The sequence below is a fragment of the Plectropomus leopardus genome, chromosome 14 (genome assembly GCF_008729295.1).
Source record: "Plectropomus leopardus isolate mb chromosome 14, YSFRI_Pleo_2.0, whole genome shotgun sequence".
Taxonomy (NCBI): domain Eukaryota; kingdom Metazoa; phylum Chordata; class Actinopteri; order Perciformes; family Serranidae; genus Plectropomus; species Plectropomus leopardus.
Window position 1 is genome coordinate 29,391,314 of NC_056476.1, and position 22,334 is coordinate 29,413,647.

The following is a 22,334-nucleotide window of genomic DNA, read 5'->3' on the forward strand; positions in this document are numbered from 1 at the left end:
GGTGACGCTGAAAACTTCTCAGGACTAAAGAACAACTTTCTCCAGGTTCCAAAGCTGACCCGGAGTCAGTGCTGCAGGCTTTGGCTCTTACAGTATTTAGATTAGCAGTGGGAGCTGATCCAGTGCTTGCCTCTGTGCTGCTGCTGAGGGGTGGAGAGAAGAAGAAAGAGGAGGAGAAGAGAGGAGAGGAGAGGAAATCTGTCAGACAGCGGAGAGAATCTCACACATTGAGCGAGGTGCTGTTACACACACCTCCTCCTGTTAAACATACACAGTCTGCCTGTAAATCAACAGCTAAAGTTCAGAGCCATGTGTTGGGTTTCAAAAATGATACAAGTAGTTCTCAGTGTAAAGGTTTGTAAAGGACATGAAGTTAATGTCTGCTACCAGCTTTTGAAAATAAGTGATCCATTGTGTGTGTGTGTGTGTGTGTGTGTGTGTGTGTGTGTGTGTGTGTGTGTGTGTGTGTGTGTGTGGGATCATATTTCAAAGTGAGTGTCCTGCTGACAGTAGGGAGGGAAGATGCCATTGTTCAGACACTATTAAATTTGCTCTTTGGTCAGCATAATAGTGATTGCAACAGAGCGATTTGTGGACAGAAAAGCAAAACAAAGTATGTATTGTCTGGCACTACAGTAGCAGGATTAGCTATTTAAAAAAAATCTTTTTTTGTTCTAAAGCCCCTTTTAAACTGCCTGTTCAAGGCGGGAATACCAACACGTCACATGGTGCCGCTCTGTCAGCTGACCTTGCTGGTTACTCTCCCAGAGGCCGTTACCGTGATGTCAAAAATGCACATGGTGGGATGAAGCAGCACAGCTCTTGTGTTTACACATCAACAATTTCAAGATGGTTAGAGTTAGGAAAAAAGAGGCACATGGTAAGGTGTAGGAAAAAAGAAAACATCCACACAAGAAGTGAACTCCAGACTCCTACATAAAAGTCAGTTGTTCTCACCTGCCCTATCCTATAAGCACACTTGTGCTCCTTCCTTATATTATGCTGTTACTGTCTGGCAGTATTATTACCTGATGCTGTCCTTCAGCATTTCATGCACACGTGACTGGTTCAGTCCGGGTGCACTCTCAAGTGACGCACCCAGTGCCATTCGGCCGTGCACCAGCGTATAATATCAAAGGCTCTGTCTGAGTTGTTTTCATCTTATGCCATTCAGCCGCATTCCAGTTAGATGAAGAGGGTCGCTTTTGGCATCACGCTAGTACTGCTAAAGCACTGACAGAGCCATATATTGTGGACTTCTAGCTAGCTGCTAGCTAGCCAGGTTAAGGTTTTCAAATGTTAACATGAGTAAACATCAAAGAAAGATGGTGAAGATGTACACCAGTTGAACTAACATCCTGCTAGCCATTGTACAGCCAATGTACAACAACCTGGACAACCTCTGTGCTGCATCACCTTCCTACAGGAGATCAAGAACTGAAATATCCACTGATTCACTAAAGCGTGGCTAAATCCTGGACAGCACCATTCGGCCAGGAGATACTTTTTCTAAATGCCAATCCATCTTAGCAGAGGACTCTGGGAGTGAAGGAGAGGAGGAGTGTGCTTTACACGAAATAAGGACTAGTGTTTCGGTGGGAATATGAGGTGCTGTCCTGTTCCTGCTGTGGCTCACTGCTCACTGCAGTGTGGCGTCGCTGTGTTCAGGGAATGCGACTGTGCTGCCGTCTTGTTGGGTTCAGGATGTGTGGACAGTTTAATCTTTCCACAACTAGAAACCCTGGATTACCAGAGCTCTCTGGAAACATGAACAATTATAAAGCTGCAGCCAAAAATGTAAGAAGATGCAAAAAAGGATGAATCACAGAGCGCGGGTTAAAGAAGTTGATATGTTTATATTTCAATGGAGCTGTACCTTGTATAAATCCATTTGACAAATAAAATATTGATTGATTGTATCAAAGTTATCCTTAAAAAAGTTCATTAAAAAATTGTTCTTCTAAAACAGAACTTCAGAACTGATGATTATAGCCGATTTATTCTTGATGATAAAAATTAACCCTTTGAAACATGAGCAAACTGGTTTGATTTCTTTTGAAAAACACTGGGAAAAAGACAGTGAGCATGCTTGGCAAGAGATGTCCCACAAATTGCAAGAAATAAGTAAAAAGTAATTCTAAAAAGAATACCTCATTAGTTAATCCTTTTTTATTTTGAAGGAAAAATGTTCAGAAAACTATATTAATAATTATTTTCATTATACGTTTAAAATTAGCAAAAAAAAAGTATTCTTTTTTCAGCTCTTTTTTTTATCATTCTATTGTTTTTTTCCATTTTTTTTAATTTATTTATTTTTTGTTATGTTGGGGATTTTGGGGTGATTATTTATTAAATCAAAATCATTGTCTGCGGTTTTATAGGGTTAATAAGCTACTGTGTCATAGTGTCATAAATTGGTCATAAATTGATGACATGCTTTCGCAGACATAGTGACCATTTTTACCATCAGGAAGTGAATGCTGAAATTGTTACCATTTATTGTACATTTTTGTGCTTTTAGCAGGGCTTTAGGATTTTTGTCTACTTATGCACAATACAGTGAAATCTCACTATGCAGCGGTTTCTGTAGTGAAATATGAAGCTGTTTGAGAATCCAGTTTCCTTAATCTGTTACCAACATCACCACAACTGTCAGTATGCTTCAACAAGTGCTCCTCGGATTATTAAAGATCATCTGAACACCCCCTGTCCCCCAATACTTGTCCCACATCCCAGGCTGTCCCTGTCCCTCGATGCACCCTGCCCTCACGTGTGGCTGTTGTGAGCAAACACCTTTTTGCCTTTCAAGCACCGCCCAGACTTACAACAGCCAGAAAGGGTAAAGATAAAGCCCCAAGCATGCTGACGATGATTATTTTTCTTGCTTTTCTTTTCTCAAGGAGGAAGGGTGCAAATGTGAGAGTGGTTTGTCTCTCCTGCAGATGTTCGGTGAAGGTCAGGGATGAAGGAGTTGTAACATTTATGAGCGTCTTATCTCCGGAAACTTGTAAAACAATAAAGAAACAGTATGAGGAAAAAGCTCAGGGTCAGGACAGTTGTATAAGCTTAACAGGATTTTTACCTCTGGAACTAAGGCGCTCTCCTGTTTTACAACTCTTGTGATCATCATGTGCTCAGTAAATTTGATGGCAGGCAATTAGATTTTCATATTTTTATGTAAAAGTGGGATCTAATGGGTCAATTAAGTCATTTGGGGACATCCTTTGGGGTTTATAGAGAAGAAGTAACTTGATTTGGATCAAGTGAACAAACAAACAAATCAACTGCATGAACAGCATCAGTCGGGTTCGGGTTCGTTTTTACTGAAACAAAAGCCCTTTACAGTTCAGTTCAATTCAGTTCTCTCTATAAAGTCCAATATAACAAATCACAATTTACTTCAGAGGGCTTCACAGCAAACAAAATCCCTCTGTCTGCAAACCCTCACTGTGGATAAGGACAAACTCCCCCAAAGAAACCTGTTAATGGGGAAAAAATAGCTAGAAGTCAGCAGATGTTAACAGACTAGTGAGTTGATTTCCTCATCCTGATGATAAACTGCAGTCACACACCACAGCAATCCAACACTAACCTCAAAAAGTACCACCAACGCTTGAAAAATTGACATAAAGGTCAAAATTTGGTACAAATTTGGCACAAAATAAGAGGAGCGTACAGAAGTCGGGTTTCCATTAACCCTAAATTGCGCAAATTGAAATTGGGAATGCCTAATGTGCTTAGCTTTAAGGTAAGCTGAGGTAAGATTAAAACTAGAAGACAGAACACACGAGAACATTGTGGATAAGAGCAGTAAAAATAAAAATAAAAAACAAATTAAATCAATCAAACAATAAAAGTGATGAACACAATAAAAACATGAAGATGACATCACATAAAATCATCATGATGTGTTTTAAAGAGGAGATCAAGGACTGAACAATGTGACTGTGGTTAGTTTGAATATTACTGTTGGCAACATACAGTATGATACTGCAGTCAAACCTGATATCCAACTGAATTTGCTAGAAATCCAGACAGGATTTCATGATTTCACCAGTGAGCTTGTCACTGGAATGGTCCGTCTCTGTTGTCTGCTTGTTTGTCAGTATGAGTTGTGCAGCTCTGCTTGATAAACTCGGCTCTGTAAAGCATGTTTTGCCCTTGAAGGCTGTTTTGTTCTCTGACCATATGTTTTGCACTCCTCATATTATGTCATCACCAGCAGCGTTACAGCTTGACGGCGTCCTTCTGCATTACATGGGCATGTTACTGGTTCCGTCTGTCCGTGTTGTATGTGGATGTGCCTGGTGTCCTCCCACCGCCTGCCAGCATATAATAACAACGCCACCGGTTCCATCCAATCTTATTCTCATATGACGCGGCCCAGCTGTATTCCAGGTGGACACAAAAGGTGGCATTTGGCGTCACGCTTGTACGCCAAGAGTACCAACAGAGTGGACGTATTTAAAGAGAATAAAAATGGGCTGACATTGCTACCATGTAGCTTGGGGTTACACCCACACGTTTTGCAATGGCAACCGGCATCAACCAAAAGTCACATTCTCCATGAGTTCAGAATGCAGTAGTGCAGCTTATTACTGGGTTTAACAGAGGACATCCCATCACCACACTCCTTAATGGCTCCACATTTGGTTAAGAATTGAATTTAAGATATCACTGATCACTTGCATAATGCAGAGAACACAGTTCATGTGTGAAGTCCCCCATGCTGCCCCAGGGGGTTGAACTGTTTTCTTAAGCCACAGAGATCAGAGACAAAGAGACCAGATCCAAATACCAAGACCTCACTGGTATTTACATTCTAGGACCATCAAAGGGGGAGAAGACAGGTCAGACTCACATATGACGACCATATAACAGCAGGAGGGCGGCTGCTCTGCTATCTTCACCCCCTGGACCCTCACGTCACATCTGCATGTTTAACCCTGCATGTTCTCCTGCAATAAAGCTCACTTCCAAAAGGGAGAGGACAGCTAAAATGCATAGGCATTTGTGTATTAATATCTAAATAACCATTATTGGTTGTGTCTTCTTGTAATCCTTTGGGCATAGACAGGTTTACATTAACCCTCAAACTGCGCAAATTGAAATCGCAAATATAAAATACGCCCAATGGAAACAAGTCAATTTAAAAAAAAAAAAAAAAAAAATCCTATTTATCTCAAAAAAAAAAAAAATACGCTCACATGAGGTGGTATTTCAGGCAATTTAAAAAAGCGATATTTTGCAAAGCTGTAATGGAAACACTTTTTTGTTTTTGTAGGTCACATGATGCTATGGCTATGTGCTCAGTAGGAACTCGTTCACTCATGAAGCAGCAGGAGCTATAAGAGCTGTTATTGCATCCCATAACTATTCAAAAGTTTAGCGGATCATCCAGAAGTTTTGAATCCAGAATTCCTCTATGAAATTATGGGCTATCACCTCCCAGAAATTCCTCATACATGGTATGAGAATATAGTTATTTAGTACAGATCTCTGGTTAATCAGGAAGTTGTTTCAAAATGAATTAAGATCCATAAACTTACTCTATCACCTTTAATGAATAGTGTGTCCATGGAGGTGAACAGTTGCACCAGCAACGAGCACATCCACTGATTGGTCAACACTACCCTGAAAACTTTACCCATAAATTGAAAGTCACCAAGATGAAGCAGTGAAACTTCTTTGTTATTGGTGTAAAATTGCCATGCTGTTTGCTTTTGTTACAATGTTAGCTGAAGACGCTTGACTTTCAAAATTTTTGGCCAAGCAAAACACTATTCATCCCCAGTGCTTTTTGTGTCCATTTACACCTGTACTTTCATACTGTCAAGCACAACTCAATTGCAATGTGATTATCAAGGACAGGACCTCTTAAACTATGTATTAGTCCTCTGGAATTGATTTTCTATTTCTTCTGGGTGTGCAGACCCTTGCATGAGTCTGACCAACATGGACCGTGTTTAGTAACATCTAAAATGCAACAGCTGCCCTTCAGGTGCCTGTTGCCTTCTGGTTACACTGGAAGATCTGATGACACTATCAAGGCACCCCTTGACCTCACCACTGCATTATACATAGTAAAGATATGATACTGACAATGTATCGTTGCTTCTTCCAAATGTACAAAAATGAAGCCGGTACTCTAGTGACCAGTCTTTGGACAGTGTGCCTGTGTACCTGTTGCTCTGCTACAGGTGAGAACGAAGCCAGCAGAAAGGCTTCATTGCCCTCCTGTGGTGAAAACACATAACATTCATCCAGCTTTATCAGTCTGCCAATATTAAGAGGACCTCTATGAATCTTACTGAATGGTTGGTAGAAAAAGATAAGGTGTGTGTGCACTCAGAGGGAACTAAAAAGAAGTTCCTTTTTGATTAAGTTAAATTTTGATGGCACATTTCACAACAGCAGCAGACTTGGTGGGGCTGGGAGGCAGGTCTGATAACTCAACAGCGGACAGCCTCTAATAAGGAACAGGCAGTGAGGTAAGTCACCACATATGAATATCTTTAGATCAGCATTTTAAGGGAATGCCCTACACAGCTGGAGCTTGTTACTGTCATACATGATGTATTGTTGGTCTTGACAAGCAAAACATGAAACATACTTTTGCCTTGGTAACCCTAGATATTACCCTTATTATTAGAGCAGTGAATATAAATATTAAGCAATTTTTATTCTGCAATATCTACTGCTTTTTGTACAACAAACTCAAATGAACAATACCTGTATTTGTGCCTATATGACAATGGGCCTCATGTAGGAACACTCTCTCGAATTCCTCTTATATTTAGGACCCGAGCACCGAACGGGTGCGAGGACCCCATTGAAATCCAAGGAATTATTATTATTATTATTATTCCTATAAATAAAATGCCTCTTTGGGGACTTTATCATACTCAAAAACTCAATAAACTTGGCAGTTTTATCAGGTCAGGCACAAATTTTACAAAATGGCTCAGGAGCACCCCCTACTACATTTGTATGACAGCCCCCGCCTCTGCTTTCACCTACATTAACCAAAATTGGTAGGCACATGTCACACACCAAGATGGACAAAAAAGTGCAAAAAGTCTGTTGGACCCATACGGCAAATCCAACAGAAGGTCGGCCATTTTGATTTGAAGTTGCCATTTTTCACATTTTTGGCCATTTTTACGGGTCATGTTTTTTACATCTTCTCCTACAGATTTTATCTGATTGACTTCAAAATTAAACCATCGTCTCAGAAGGAGTTGACATCAAAAGTTAATAAAATCGTGAGTTTTCGTCACACCATGTGGCCGTTATTGGGCAAAACATTTCCATGTCTCGCCATGAACCAGGAAGTAAACAGTAAGTAGTTAATAACTCTGAGGGCAATGGTTCAATCTGCACCAAACGTCACATGTTTGATGACAGTCCTATCCTGAACACATCTACATGATAACCCTACCATTTCTTATAGCACCATGTACTGGTAACAGGAAATGGCATGAAAATTACGTGTTCTTCTTTGATGTATATCTCCTACAGATTTCAGCCAATTGACTTCAATGACACCTTGAGACGTAAAATAAAAACTGATTCAAAAAATTTAGTTTTCGTCACACTAAGTGGGCGTGGCTTGGTTTCCAACTTTGATTTTTCGCCACGAAAAAGGAAGTTGTTGTAACTCAGCCAAACATCATCTGATCTGCCCAAAACTTCTCATGATTGATAACTGTCCCAGCCTGAACACATCTGCATGGCTCAATTAAGTTATCATCAAAGCGACAAAGTGACATTTCTCAGTCCAGGGAGAAAACTCTGCATGCATTATCTAACTTTCACAAAGATAACCGACTGCGTCAGATGGAGTTCTGTAAGGAACCCTTACGTGTGGGGGTGCAAGAGCCCGTCATCACTGCTTGCAGCTTTAATTTCTCTTATTTTTTGTTAAAAGAAAACATAGGAGAAGACAACTCCAGATGCACCAAACTTTCTTAACCATCCAAATCTGCTCTGACCAGGTGTGCTCAATGATGAATCCCACTTGATAATAAGTCACCTGTTAGCACAGGTAATGCCCCCTAAACACTATATAAGGGCAGGTTTTGTACTGTGTGCAAAGACTCTGACACATGAAGAAGATTGGAGACATCAGGCCCCACATGTCTAATGCTATAGCTACCTGGGTATCAGATGAAAATAGGCCCAACATGGACATCTTATCCCACATGGGTAAACCTTGACTTGGGTCCCCAGAGGATGCTGCTTTTAAAAGCATGCTGATTTTATGCTTCACTTGCTTTTTCTCAAGCACCACCATGAAGGTGATATTTGTGGACAAGGTGAAATATCTCAATAACTATATTGGCGGATTGCCTTGACAGAGCAGCATGTGTTTATTTGCAAAATATTATATGAGAAATAAAGACGCAGTTTTTGCAACCTGCTATAAACTGAAAGGATAACCAAAATAAATGACTGAAACCTTAACAAAATGTTCCAAACATATGGGGGCTGTATTACCTCTGGTGTCAACCCAAACTCCAGGTGTCAAAACATACGTTTACAAAATTAGAGGCGTCATAGACATCCTGTGTCACACATTTTATTTTTACAAACAAGTTACATTTCAACAACATCATCAAATTGTGCATTATTTTGCAGTTCAGAATGAGCCCCAAAAGCTTGAAACACTAAAACTACAGGTAAGCAAACAATTAAGCTTTATCTCCATCCTCTTGTTTAGGTCAATCGAGTAACTGACCCAGACCAACTGCAGCGTATCTTATACAACTGTTTCTGACAACAGAGCAGTTGTAGTGTTGTCCAGAGGCTCAGGTGTGAACTGGATGGATGTCTTTGCATCAGTTAAGTTCACTTTGCGCCTTTTAATGTACTTGTCTATGGAGATAACTTTGGGCAAAGGATTAGGAGCCATCTGGGTCTTGTTAATGGAAGGTGGTGTAATGTTTTGGAGTATCTGATTCTCCTTCACTGAGGAGGTGTTAGTAGGAGCTGCAGTCTGGTTTGGCTTCCTGTATTTTGACGATGATTTGGGTGGAGTCTGCTGGGACTTCTTTTTTGGAAGACGGGATAGTCTGGTGACTCCCACCACCTTCAGTTTGATCGGGGCTTCAGATATTCCTGCCATGTTGCGTGCCTGGCAGCGATATTCACCAGCATCCTTGTACGATAATCCATTCAGGCTGATTATGGACCAGCGAACCCCGACTCGGGGAGATTCCTGCATAACTGGACAATGAAAAGTTGTACAATTTTAGCTCTCAGCACATTATACCTATATATTTTTTTTCCATTTAAGTATGGCTTCGAGTTTTGCTTTTGACACCAGATCCAAATGGATCCAACTGGTACTCCCAAAGACATTAGGTCCTTATGAATTAGGTTTAAAGAAAATATCATACTTGGAATGAAGACATAAATGTGTAAAAATAAATTAAAAAGTGTAAAAAAAAATGTTTTAAGAAGAAATCACCACAAATTCAGATTTGCAGATTGGATAACACATGGCTCTTCTGCTCTTCTGACAATACCATATATATACATGAATAATGAAAATAAATGAAACCTGTTGATTTGATTTGTTGAAGTTTTTCATGAAGTTGAAAACCAGCTGTGTTTCTCCCTTTGACCAGAAATGTGGGCTTTTCTTCTGAAAGCATCTCATTCCCACAGCTTTGCAAACTGTTGGCACTGTTGTAATGTAATAATAATAATAATAATAATAATAATAATAATAATAATAATAATAATAATAATAATACCAGCATGGAATATGCTGTTTATATGACCCATATCAAATTCAGAATATTGTCATATTCTGAATAAAAGGGGATTACTAGTATGCATGTAGCTGTAGCCAATGTCTCTGATGCTTAGCACTGAATCACCCAAATATACCTAAACCACCATCAGTCACTATGTTAAAGTTCACAGTTATATTTCAATTATACCATTTAACTGGACTGATGTCCTTGCCCCAGTATACAAGCACCAGGGGAGAGTTTATTTATTGAGGGTTAGGGTTAGTATAAGTAGTAGTAGTAGTAGTAGTAGTAGTAGTATAAGTATTATTAAGTATTATTGACTCAACTACGGTAGATGGGGATATGCCCCCTTTCAGATTTTTTTGAATTCATGCTGCTTAACTTCTAGGTCAAAGACCAACATGGGGACTGTTGAGCATGCGAAGAACGCCTAGGCCAGTTTAGGTCCGACTGAGGCGTTTACATAAAAGAATAAATCTTTCCCGAACCACATTATCTTGGTGTGTTAGTTTGACTTCAAGAAATTCAACTTAGTACAATGTCAGTCAGACTTACATGTTTAAATGTATTTTGTAAGTCCAGTTTTAGTTGGACTAACACAATAATTCAACTTTCTCTAACATCATGTTAACGTACTAAGTGAAAAAAACTCAGCATAAAAAAGAACGGGCAGGGAGCTAAGGAGCAGAGAAGACTAACAAGGCTGATGCAGGACAGGTGTGACAGAAACAAAACCATAAGGGAAAGTGCATTCCATGTAGTCGTACTACCTGCCCTCATTGACTTTCCCTCAGCACTTGCCCTTGGGAAATCACCTCCACCATCATAAGATTATTATAAAGACCATTCCAATTGCCTGAAAAACTGAATTGAACTTGAGATCGACCCTCAGAGCTAAGAGATGGAGTGAACATCGCAGGTCAATTCAGAGGTCTCGTACAATGCGTTGCAGTTCTGCATGTGATGTAAGAAAATGTGTCCATGGTTAGGTGGCAGTAATGAGTAAAACTCTGATTCCACCACAGAGGAAGGAGAAGATGAGTAAAACTGGTAAATCAATAAAGCTAAATACATGTGACATGCTTTTCAGTTTCACTTTGTTCTGATGTATCTCCTCGGTCTGTATGGGCTTACATGTGTACAGATTTACTCATCTGTTAGCAGATAGCTGCTTGTTAAAAATTGCCATATAACTGATTGCAGTTAATGTTTACATGTACTGCTGTCCTGTTCAGCTTGTGTGATTTCGGTATTCCCAACATTATTATTATGATAATCATCATATCAAAAACAGATATTATAAAATGAGAAACAGGTGCAGCACAGTGACTGTCTGTTTATTACATTTATCAGCAGAAGACGCCCTCAGCTCACAGAAAGGAGTATGCAGGTATTTATTTATTGATATGTATTCCTAATGGTTTGTAAAGGCAGTACAGCAGTAGTCCTGCAGCTGGTGGTCAGTCCGTGATAGTCGGGCTGATAATGAATGAGAGAAGGCGTGTTTCATTTAAATTGCAACTACTAATGAAAGGCAGCGCAGGTGAGAGGACTGCAGGAGTAGTGAGGCACAGGTGAAACTAATCAGGGGCAGGGCAGACAAACACCAAGGTCTAACGGCCTCTGGACCTAAAGCAAGACCGTGACAAGTCCTGGTTTGGATTTATTAAGATCATTTCTTGGCTTTTTAGCCTTTATTAGGTAAGACAGATCAATAGAGTGAAAGGAGGGGAGAGAGAGAGAGAGGGGGCGACATGCAGCAAAGGGCCTCAAGCGGAAGTTGAACCTGAGGACGCTGTGGCAAAGACACTGCCTTCATTCATGAGGCACCTGCTTTATCCACTCAGCCACCGACGCCCCCTAATTTGAATTTATATTCCAAACATGATTATGGCCATAAACTCCTTGCTGTGTGAGGAAACCTTTACAGCTGCTCGGTCATGCGTGCAAACATAACGGAAAAGGAAATATAGGAAAATTCTAGTAGTAGGGGAACATGAATGTGAACCCTGTATGATACAAAAATGAAATGATAGCTCGACTTACAACTCTCCAAATTCCTGGGCAGCTGGTCAGAGTTCTCAAAGATGTCTTGTTGGCAACAACCTGCACAGAACAGAATCACAGCATGACTGATGCTCAGATCTTAGGCCACATTTAAGGGGCAATCACACCAAGACATTGACAAGGAGTGTGACTCCGCACCTTCAGTGGAAAAGTTGAAAATATTTTAACTCTCATGCATAGCAACAAGAGAGGAGCAACCGACAGGCGTGCTGTACCATAGGGCAATGCTTCTCTAGTGACGCATCTCTATGTGATCGACTCCTTAGATGAGAATGGCTCCACTAAAAATGGAAAAGTCTTTCCTTTGCATTTTTAAAAAAATAACACATATGATGACACAGATCTGAAAAAAAAAAAGTGTAAGTTTGTACTGACACACCATAGAGGAACACCACGTGCCTGCATGAAGTGCCGCTGTGACGTCACCATTCTCACAGGATCCATGCATTGCCAGTTCACAGGGGTAGCATTTCCAAAAGATTACACCCTGGAACCTGGTTTCAAAAGTTTGCGTTTTCAGGCCCCTAAAGCTCTGTTGTGTAGATGAAAGGCCAAACTGCAACAAAAGTTTAACGTTTCATGCAAGAATAATTGCCGTATAAATGGCCCCTTAGTACTATCACTTTATCACCTGAGAGGGACCCTGGGCTGCTCACCAGTGTAGGCAGCGGTTTTGATCCAGGTCAGAGTTGGGGTTGGGTAGCCGGTGGCGTCACAGCGGAGGATGACATTGCTGCCCAGTGGAGAGATGACTCTGGTGGCTGCAGGCTGGACTGAGGGCCTCATGCAGCGGGACAGCTCTGCCTGCGTCACTATCATCCCTGACTGACCCAGAGACCTGCGGCACATCAGCAGCTGGTCCATGAGAACCACAGGACTCCCCAGGGACATGGACAGGGACATCACCATGGAGATCTGGCAGTCACACAACCAGGGGTTGTCATGGAGACCTGGATAGTCAGGATAATTTGACTTATTTACATAATTCTCGTGTTTGATTTGTCTCATGAATTGGATGGTGTTTTAGAGACTGTGTTGTTATTCAGGATGTCAAACATAACACATAAGGCAGGTTTCCATTAACCCTCAAACTGCACAACTAAAATGAGGTGGTATTTCAGGTGATTCATAAAAGCCATATTTTTTTCAAAACTGTAATGGAAACACATTTTTGGTTTTTCTAGCTCACATGATGCTGGCTATATGCTTGTCAGCGGGAACTGGCTCCCTCATGATACAGCAAGAGCTACAAGAGCTGTTACTGCATCACATAACTCTTCAAAAGTTAAGTAGATCGTCCAGAAGTTTTGAATCCACAATTCCTCTGTGAAATTGTGGACTATCACCTCCCATAAATCCCTCATACATGGTCGCTCCCATGTATAAGGGGCTCGCCTTTCCATTATGGCTCCATAACACGCCTACGTGGTCTTGGATTGGAAATAATGTCAGCTAGTGTGGTGGCTGCAGTAGAAATAAAAGATGCTGATGTTTTGAACATCTATCACCATGCTTCTTGGAATGTTATCACCAGAGGAGAAGTTGCAGAACATCATTCAATGGAAATACAGTTATCTTGCAACTGTGTTTCATTGACATTTCGAAATATCATTTAAGTTTTGCGCAAATCTATGATGGAAACCCGCCTATAGATATGTAAACTAGTTAACTTGCAACTCTTCAAGATCATGGATGTATACTTGGCCCATGGGAGTGAAACTCCTTCTGCCTGAAAGATATTTATCTCATGTCTTTGCCAATGTAAATCGCTGCATTAGACAGCATTAGAATAAATTATGCCTCCACTTCTCCAAAACATACTGTACCCAAAATCCTTCTTTGGACCTGTCCTCCTTCTTGTCCAGCGAGAGGAAACCAAAGGTCTAGCAGCTCAACGGGTAAAATAGTCAGCCTGAGAAAAGGAAAGGAGAGGAGTCAAGCTGAATATATCTGTTGTATGCTACTGACTACTGTCAGTGCAGTACTCTCAGTACTCTACATCAGTGGGTTAGTGTAAGTGGTGCTATGGTATCTGGACCAAGCGTTAATCTTCAGGACTGAAAAATGAAGCCAACAGGAAATGCCAAAACTGCAGTTCCTCTAATGGCCACTTGAGGCTGGCTTCAAGAGCAATTCAACCCCCATAGAACCTTTTGTTAAAATGTCCAAATTAAAAGCAGAAATAAACATGTTTACAGCCTGGTACAACAAAAGCTTTGGTCTCTGTAGCTAATTTCCCTGTTCATGACAACTGTGCAGGGGGTGAAATTTTATATAATTCACCTTGTTTTTGTAGTGTGTGTATCTTTTTACTTTGTGAGTTAGTTTTTTTACATCGCAAATTGTTACAAAATGTTTATGTTAAGACTTAAAGGTACAAGGATGTAGGTGCTTTGAATGAATGGTGGATGCTGTCCACAAAGAAGCTGCTGCCAACATGTTGATTAGGTAATAAAATTACGGCATAACCTCAGATTCACAGAATAGGCCTATAGGCCTGAAGCTATTGCTATTTTACTGTGTTTTCAGTTTGTGAAAGGTAACTGTAATGTTTTGTTCGCTAAAAAATGTCTTGCTCAGCATTGGGTTGTACTTGGAGACCCCTCTAAGGATATTCAGTTTTCCCAGTTTGTCCTTTTTGTTTTAATGGCTGAACCTTTAGAAACCTAGAGTGACATCACTTATCTTGCTTTCAAATGCCTTTCATGAGTATTTACACCTTTGAAACCTGGGCAAATTTGTGCAATGTCTTTAAAAAAAACATGGGGGAAATGCAATAATCAAAAGGGTAAGAATTGTTCCACAAACTGCCAGAAATTATCAGATTTAGAAAATTATTATTTTTTAAAAGCTATGGGAAAATGTCTAGGGGAAAAAAGAAAAAAGCCAGGGAAAACTGTATTTATGGTTATCATAATTACATATTTAAAATTAAGTAAGAGGATTGTTAGAATTTTGAAGCACTATTTCCATGTAATTTCCTTTCTTTATTTTATATACCATTGCGCAGGTAATTTTCTTGTACCTTTTTCTAATGTCTTCCTATTTTTTTGGGTCATTCCTTCTTTTGTAGCTTCTTGACCTTCCCATGTTTTATAATTAATTTAGGCCAATATGTTTTCTGCTGGTGAAAATTAGCCTTGGCATTATCACGGTTAATCCAGCATAAGCACAGCAAAAATGCCGAATTTGAGGCTTTAAAACAAGAGTCCACAAACCAATGGGTGACATCACGGTGTCAAAGTCTTTGATTTGAACACACCTGTTGCTGGACAGGTCGAGATAGGTGATGTTGGGAAGAAAGAGCGAAGCGTGGGCAGGAAGAACGGACAGACGGTTGTTGTGAAGGCCGAGAGTCTGGAGGCGGGGCATGTCCCGCAGCCCCTCCCAGGGGAAGGATGTCAGGAAGTTTCCATCCAGACGCAGCTCTCGCAGCGCCTTCAGGTTAACAAAGCTGCTTGGGTGGATGGATGTGATGGAGTTGTAGGTCAGCCACAAAAAACGCAGCTCTGACAGGTTGTAGAAGGCTGCCCGGGGCACCCTGGAGATCAAGGTCTTCTCGAGACGCAGTTTGACTGTGTCAGCTGGGACATTAATGGGAACGGCTGTGATTCCAGGGTCACTGCACTGCACCAACCTGCCATGATACACACAAACCTGTGAAGACTCAAGTTTGGACAGATACACTGAGACATATCATTGCTGATTATATATATATATATATATATATATATATATATATATATATATATATACATACACATACATATATATGGTCACTGCAAATGTGCACTGTACAATATTTCTGGTCTTTTATAACATCAATGTGGTATAGTCATTTATGGAATATTTTGCTTTGTCTCCTGTGTTTGGATGACATTTCATCCAAAATCAACAATATATAATGCTATGTATAACATTTTTCACTGTCCAACACATGTATCATGTCAGAATAAAATGCTGTTTTGTTAGCCTGTGCGAAATTTGGTTGCATCAAGATTAATGCAACCCTCTGTATGTTATCCACTATTATCCATCCATCCATTATTGGTTACTGCTTATCCTCTACAGGGCTGCGGCTGGCTGGAGCCAATCGCAGCTGACATTGGGCGAGAGGCAGGGTACACCCTGGACAGGTTGCCAGACTATCACAGGACTGATTCATGAAGATAGACAACCATCCACACCTACAGGCAGAGATGGAAGAAGTTCTCTGATCTTCTACTTCAGTAGAAATATCAGTGCTTCAGTGAAGAAATACTCTGTCAAGTATGAGTCCTGTATTAAAACTTTTACTCTAGTGAAAGTATAAAATTATTAGCATCAATATAGTATACCTTATGTACCAAAAGTGAAACCTCTAATTATGCAGAATAGCCCACTTTAGAAATATATACTGTATATTATATTGCTGGGTTATAATGATTGATGCATTCATGTGCTCATCACTTTATTGTTGCAGCTGGTAAAGTTACTATTTGAGCAACTTTATATGTTGCTTGGTTGCTTAATCTGGAATACTTATATCATAATTTAGTTGGTTTAAAATGCGCACTAATTATGAAAATCTGCTAAATAGCTCAAAGATAAAGCTGTCATATATGCAGGTGAATAAAATGTAGAATATTTGCCTGGGTAGAGTATAGTATAAGTATAAAGTAGCAAAAAATGGAAAGGCTTAAGTAAAGTACAAGTACAGCCAAGTTGCACTTTACTGTACTTGAATAAATGTACTTAGTTACATTACACCATCACCTACAAATTATCCTGCCTGTCTTTGGACTGTGGAAGGATATCAGATACCAATAATTGATAAAGTACTTTGAATCAAATTTCGTCATATGATTAAAATCATCAAATATAACATCTGTTGCCTTGGCACTTTGTTTCCTTTCCTACTCAAATATAACATGTCATAATGAGCTGTGTTCCAGCACAAACACATAACCTGCACACACAGAGATAAGAATGAAAAGCGCCGGACTGCACCTGAGCTCTGCTATTCCACTGTTCCCATAGGAGCAGGCACACAAAGCTGGACAGGACAGCACTGCCGACACACAGGAATGCAGGATGTGAATGAGCAGCAGCAGATACATCCTTCATCAGACAAACAACACACTCACACGGCCACTTTGTATCTCCATATTCCCAGTCCCCCTCCAGTCTCAGGTTGTGTCCACAGTGCAGAGTGAAACTGAATCCCAGATTAGCTGGGATTACACTGCTTACAAGCGGCATGTAATCCCACGCCTCACTGTCACAATCACAAATCACAACATCAGGGCAAGACCAGGCCTTTGGGACCTTAAGGACCATTATATATATATATCCCACCACCTGAACCTGTGGAGTATTTCATACTGAGCATGATACATCACAGAACAATCCGAGACATGAGGACATAAATTTGAAATGGCTCTGTTAACTACTGTCACTCTGTGTTGTTTAACAACATGTCAAGGCTACGTTTAGGCGGCCCTAAACAGCCCTACTAAAAATGGAAAAGTCTTTCTTTTACGTCTAAAAAAAAAATCCACGTTCATATGATAACATTACGAAAACGATCCTCATGTACATGGACGGAAAATTACCTGTTAAACAAAGAGCAAAAAATAAAAGAGCAAAAAGCAACATAATCTTAAATATATACTTACAATAATTAGAGCTAAAAATTTTGAACATTGGAACTGAGATTTGGTTATGTATGGTTGAGGGATTGTCATACAATTTACACCAGTCACTCAGGGAGGCTCAAGGAAAAATATATGTAGTTCTTGAGAGGGTCATGATGATGTTTAGCCCTTAGGACCTGCATTAATATTACACATATTTGTATCACTGTGCAAAAAATGCGCAGTTGAACCAATTCAAATTGCATTTTTTGATCTAACAGCAATCAAAGCATAAAAACATGCATTTAATTATTTCTAGGTGTTATTCTGGGCGTTTGACTTGGATTTGTCATTTTTACTATATTTGGCATATGGACAAAAGCTATTTCTACTAGGTGTACTTTCATAATTAATCAAAGTTCACATATCCCAGATTGTGATAATAATAATAATAATAATGATAATGATGTTAAATAAGCATATTGAAAATAATGCATTTTTATGTTTTTTTTTTTTTATCTAAAAACACAGTGGCATCATGTAAAAAAAATGGCATTTAAAGGGTTAAAATTCAGAAAAGTAATGAATATTTGGTATGATTAGGACTGATTTTGGTTAAAAATCAATTCAATGAAAGTAGAAAATAATACTAAAATATAATATTTTTTAAACAAAAATACAAAATCTTGCCAAAAGTTGTGCCATACCAAATCAAAAAGGATTAAAATCCCGTAAAATACGCAAAATGGTCCGTAAGGGATTAAAAAAAAAAAAACAAAGAAAAGAAGTCACCCCTCAGCCACCCTCTACTCCCTCTGATAAATAAAGTACAGTTCCTTACCATCCTCGCCTGTAGGTGGCGCGTGCTGCCGCTGCGACTCCGCATTGGATGATGTTGAGCTCTCGCGGATGTCTCGGGAGCGCGCGGCACGTCTCAGGGCGGACACGGGCTGATCTACCAGCACTCCACGCGCATGTTTTGATTCGTGAAAGTTACAGTTAGTGGACCAGCTGTAAAATGTCCACTGTAACGCAACCGGCACACGACCAGTATGTTTTCCGTCGACGTGAGTTTGAGGAGCCGCCGTCAGAGCACCAGAGGAGATTGCAAACACCTCAACACGTCCACGGAGCGAGACACACCGCGACACACCAGCAGAGACACCGGGTGAGCCAAGTACTGTACCGAGCTAGCTGTAGCCGTTTATTAGATATCATGCTAGCCGAGTGGCCCCGACACGGGACAGTCATGGCCAGGACTCGTGTAGTTGTCCTGTGTCTGAGCTGAGCTTTATGGGTTCCTGTGGTAGAGAAACAGCTCGTTAGTGTCACTTCAACTTCCTGTCCCCTCAGTTTGAACAGTTCGCAGTTATCCCACGGAACAAGCCCCGGTAACAACAGCGCGTGAGCCAAACCCCATACAAAAATCTGACTTTTCAATGTTTTCTTTCAGAGGCAAGTAAGACATTCCTGTCAGAACATGACTTGCATATATTAGGAATGAACACGATTCAGTGTTTCATTCGGGATATGGTTCTTGAAGTTCTAAGCTACTGTACTACTATGAGGTGTATATTTATGTATGTTGTTGTCATGTGTTGGTGAGGCAGCGCGGCAATTGTAATCCTTTAAAACCTGAATGGACATCAGTTTTCTTGCACCGCGCTCAGACACCTTTCGACTATTTCGACTGCGACTATTTGAACATTTGAAAAGCAACCAGCAAATTGATATATATATATATATATATATATATATATATATATATATATATATATATATATATATATATATATATATATATATACATACACACACATATATATATATGTGTATATGTGTGTGTGTGTGTGTGTGTGTGTGTGTGTGTATTAAAGGGTGACAAGAAAATAACCTAAAACTTGATGAGTATTGAATGAGTATGGAAAAATATCAAGAAAACTTTTTTAATGTATGAATGTTTATCAGTGTATTTAATTATCATAACGATATGTTTAAAATTAGATGACAAAAAATATTTGTATCATTATTATTTAGATTTATTACTTTTATTTTTAGAAAAAAATTAGATTGAGGGTATATTATATTATTATTTCTTTTCTTTTTTTTTTTTTTGCTAAATTCAGATTCTTTCAACTTCTTACAAATTCGTTGCTATTTTTTGCACCATTGCCTTCTTTTTTTGTTTTGAAAGAAACTGAGCCAATTTGAGCAGTTTTAAAGTGTCCAATCAAATGCTTTTCTAAATGTATGTACAATTAAGAATGAACATCATGTGACAGGACCTGGTGTTATCAGTTCAGCAATTATTTGTCAGTTTAACAAAGTGGAAAGGTAGCACATTTTATGACAATATTTTAACAAAGTTAAGGGGTGGGGGATATGGCTCTTAAATAATATCAGAATATTTCAGGGAATTTTTGCAGTAATAATATTCTTGAAGGTATGACAAAATGCAAAAAAATAAGATATCTGACTGTTCTGGTGGAATTATTGGATAATGATCAGATAGTTATTGTGTTTGTATAGTTCCTTAGTTCATAATTGTATAACCCTTACATTAGTTGTAGTGGTTTGAATTTAGAGCCTTACATTATGCAAGGTTCCTGTGGATCCTTATCAAGTCTTAAAAGGCAAAGGATTCATTAATCTAAAATCAAGGTCTTACATGGTATTGAAATGTCTTAAATCAATCTTCCCACAGTCTTAAAAAAGCGAAGACATGGTAATTTATTTTAGTTTTTAACTTTTTTTCTAAAACTGCAGTGTTAAGTGTGACAATAATTTTAAAAAAAATTTAAAAAAAAAGCTGTCACTGTACTGTGGGTGACAGAGATTTCACTACATGGCTAAAACCCACACAGGGCAATGCATGTAAGGTTCATTGTCTTTTATGCAAAAAAAGTTTTCAAACTTGGCACGATGTGAATCAAGGCAGTGTTGCAAAGTTAGACACACAAAATGGAAAACTCGACAACGTCAGGTATTTACCATTTCTGTTCTACCCTTGTCTCTGCCATAAGACAAAAACGTCATATTTTATGTCGCAATAAACATTAGGGCCAAAGTTTCTCCAACCCTAAGTATGTTGGTTTATGTTTTATTTCTTAAATTTTAAGCTTATAAAGTTCATTGTAACATTGGTCTTAAATTGAATGCGAAATGGCAGTTAACAGCATCTTACATCTAACCTTCCTTTGGCTTTAGAAACACTGATTAATACCGAAAGCGGTAGCTTGCTACTCCCTCAAGCTGACAAATACAATCTATTTTTTATATCAGTGTCATTGAAGCGTTTCTTGTAATTCTCAGTTGTAACACTTTCCTGGAATGAAGGTTTCAGTTTATGACTTTGAACTGTGTGTGTACATTTTTAGTTTTCAAACCTGGGTGTAGCCCGTGGTGTTCTGTTTTCTAGCAGGTGATTAGTTTTCCTGCCTGTGGCGATGTCTTTATGGTATGTGAGCAGTTCAGAGAGCAGGCAGGTGGGCTGTGGTGTGAACCTTTGTAAACATGATGGGGTGTGTCTCAGAACACTCGCCAGTTCAGCCAGGAAGTCAATCATTATGCAGTGAATGGGATTTCAGGCTGCTATGAGATTAGGTAACACTATATGCAGAAGGGGCTGTGATAGCACAGATTGAATTGTCATCAGCGAGCCCGTCCACATTAAGAAAGATTGGATTTAGTGTCATGAAAACAAAAGAACATACAGTTTTTAGCTGCATCCATACTTGTGACATTTCACAGAGGTGTCAGATAAGATAATTAATCATTAACAATGTGTATGTGATCCATGCTTGTGAACTGGCACATCTAAATTTGGAGCACAGTGATATCACTTCCAGTCAGTGCACAGATTGAGGAAATGGCCACAGTGCTTTTTTACAATGCATTCTGGAACTGTCGAGGGAGATATTGCTCTAATACGGAAGAGACCGTAATTACTGTTGTTGGACTTGTGCTGTTTTCATGTAAGAATCACTGCAGAGAACTGAGTAACCCTCTGGTTTTCCCAAAGCTTTGGTTCATGAGAGATCATGATAACTGTATGAAAACTAATGATATCAGTGGATTAGAACTCATTTTGACAACACAGCATAAGTTGACAGCGTTTGACACAGTGGAGTGGTTTGAGTGTGTATTTAACTAACTACTTAACCCTTTGAAACCTGCAGCTACATGACTTTTCTCTTGCTGCTTTCATATGCCTTTCATGATTATTAAAATCTTTAAACCTTGAGCAAATTGGTTCAAAAACATGGGAAAAAAAGGCAATGAGGACCTTGGTGAGAAATGTCTGACAAACTGCAAAAAATAAGTGGATTTATATATTTTTTTAAGCTAGGGGAAAAAAGGAAAATGCTTTGGAAAAGCTATTTATAATTAGTTTGATTGCATATTTAAAATCATGTTATATAAGTATTTTAATCTCATTTCAGGTCATTTCCTTTTTATTTAAGCTTTTTTTAAACTCCTGTTTTTTATTCATTTTTAGGTAATTTTCTTTTACTCTTTTACTAATTTCTTGTTCATTTTTGACTTATATCTTATACTGCTTATTGCCTTCTTCTCATGGTTTTGATAGAAATCAAGCCAATTTTCAAAGGGTTAACTAAGGATGTCCTGATCAGTTTTATTTTTAGCTCTGGTCTGAGTTTTCTGCCATGGAGTCTGATCCTTACCTAAATGTTGATTATGTGTCTGTCTGACTCATTGGCCCAGCAGCTGTGGCTCTCTGTCACGAGCTACTTGATCCAGATACTGGAGGTCCTGGCTCAGAACTATTAAGTTGATCAGCCTGAATTAGAAATACAATATGAATGGAATTAAACTGAGAGAAATCGACACAATCAAATCAGCTAGAGAGTTGAACTTTTTGGAACAA

The 22,334-nt window shown here is 39.2% G+C and overlaps 1 protein-coding gene across 1 annotated transcript; it reads right to left on the reverse strand.

Annotated features, from left to right (window-relative positions):
- Window positions 1–8,572: 8,572 nt before the first annotated feature.
- On the reverse strand, window positions 8,573–21,011 carry lrit3b (leucine-rich repeat, immunoglobulin-like and transmembrane domains 3b). The gene is made up of 8 exons (XM_042500833.1): window positions 20,885–21,011; window positions 18,288–18,626; window positions 16,821–16,881; window positions 15,094–15,468; window positions 13,658–13,743; window positions 12,488–12,781; window positions 11,811–11,870; window positions 8,573–9,228 (listed from the first exon to the last, which is right to left on the reverse strand). Exons 1-8 carry the CDS (start codon window positions 21,009–21,011, stop codon window positions 8,762–8,764), a joined length of 1,809 nt encoding a protein of 602 aa, XP_042356767.1. The 3' UTR covers window positions 8,573–8,761.
- Window positions 21,012–22,334: the final 1,323 nt, after the last annotated feature.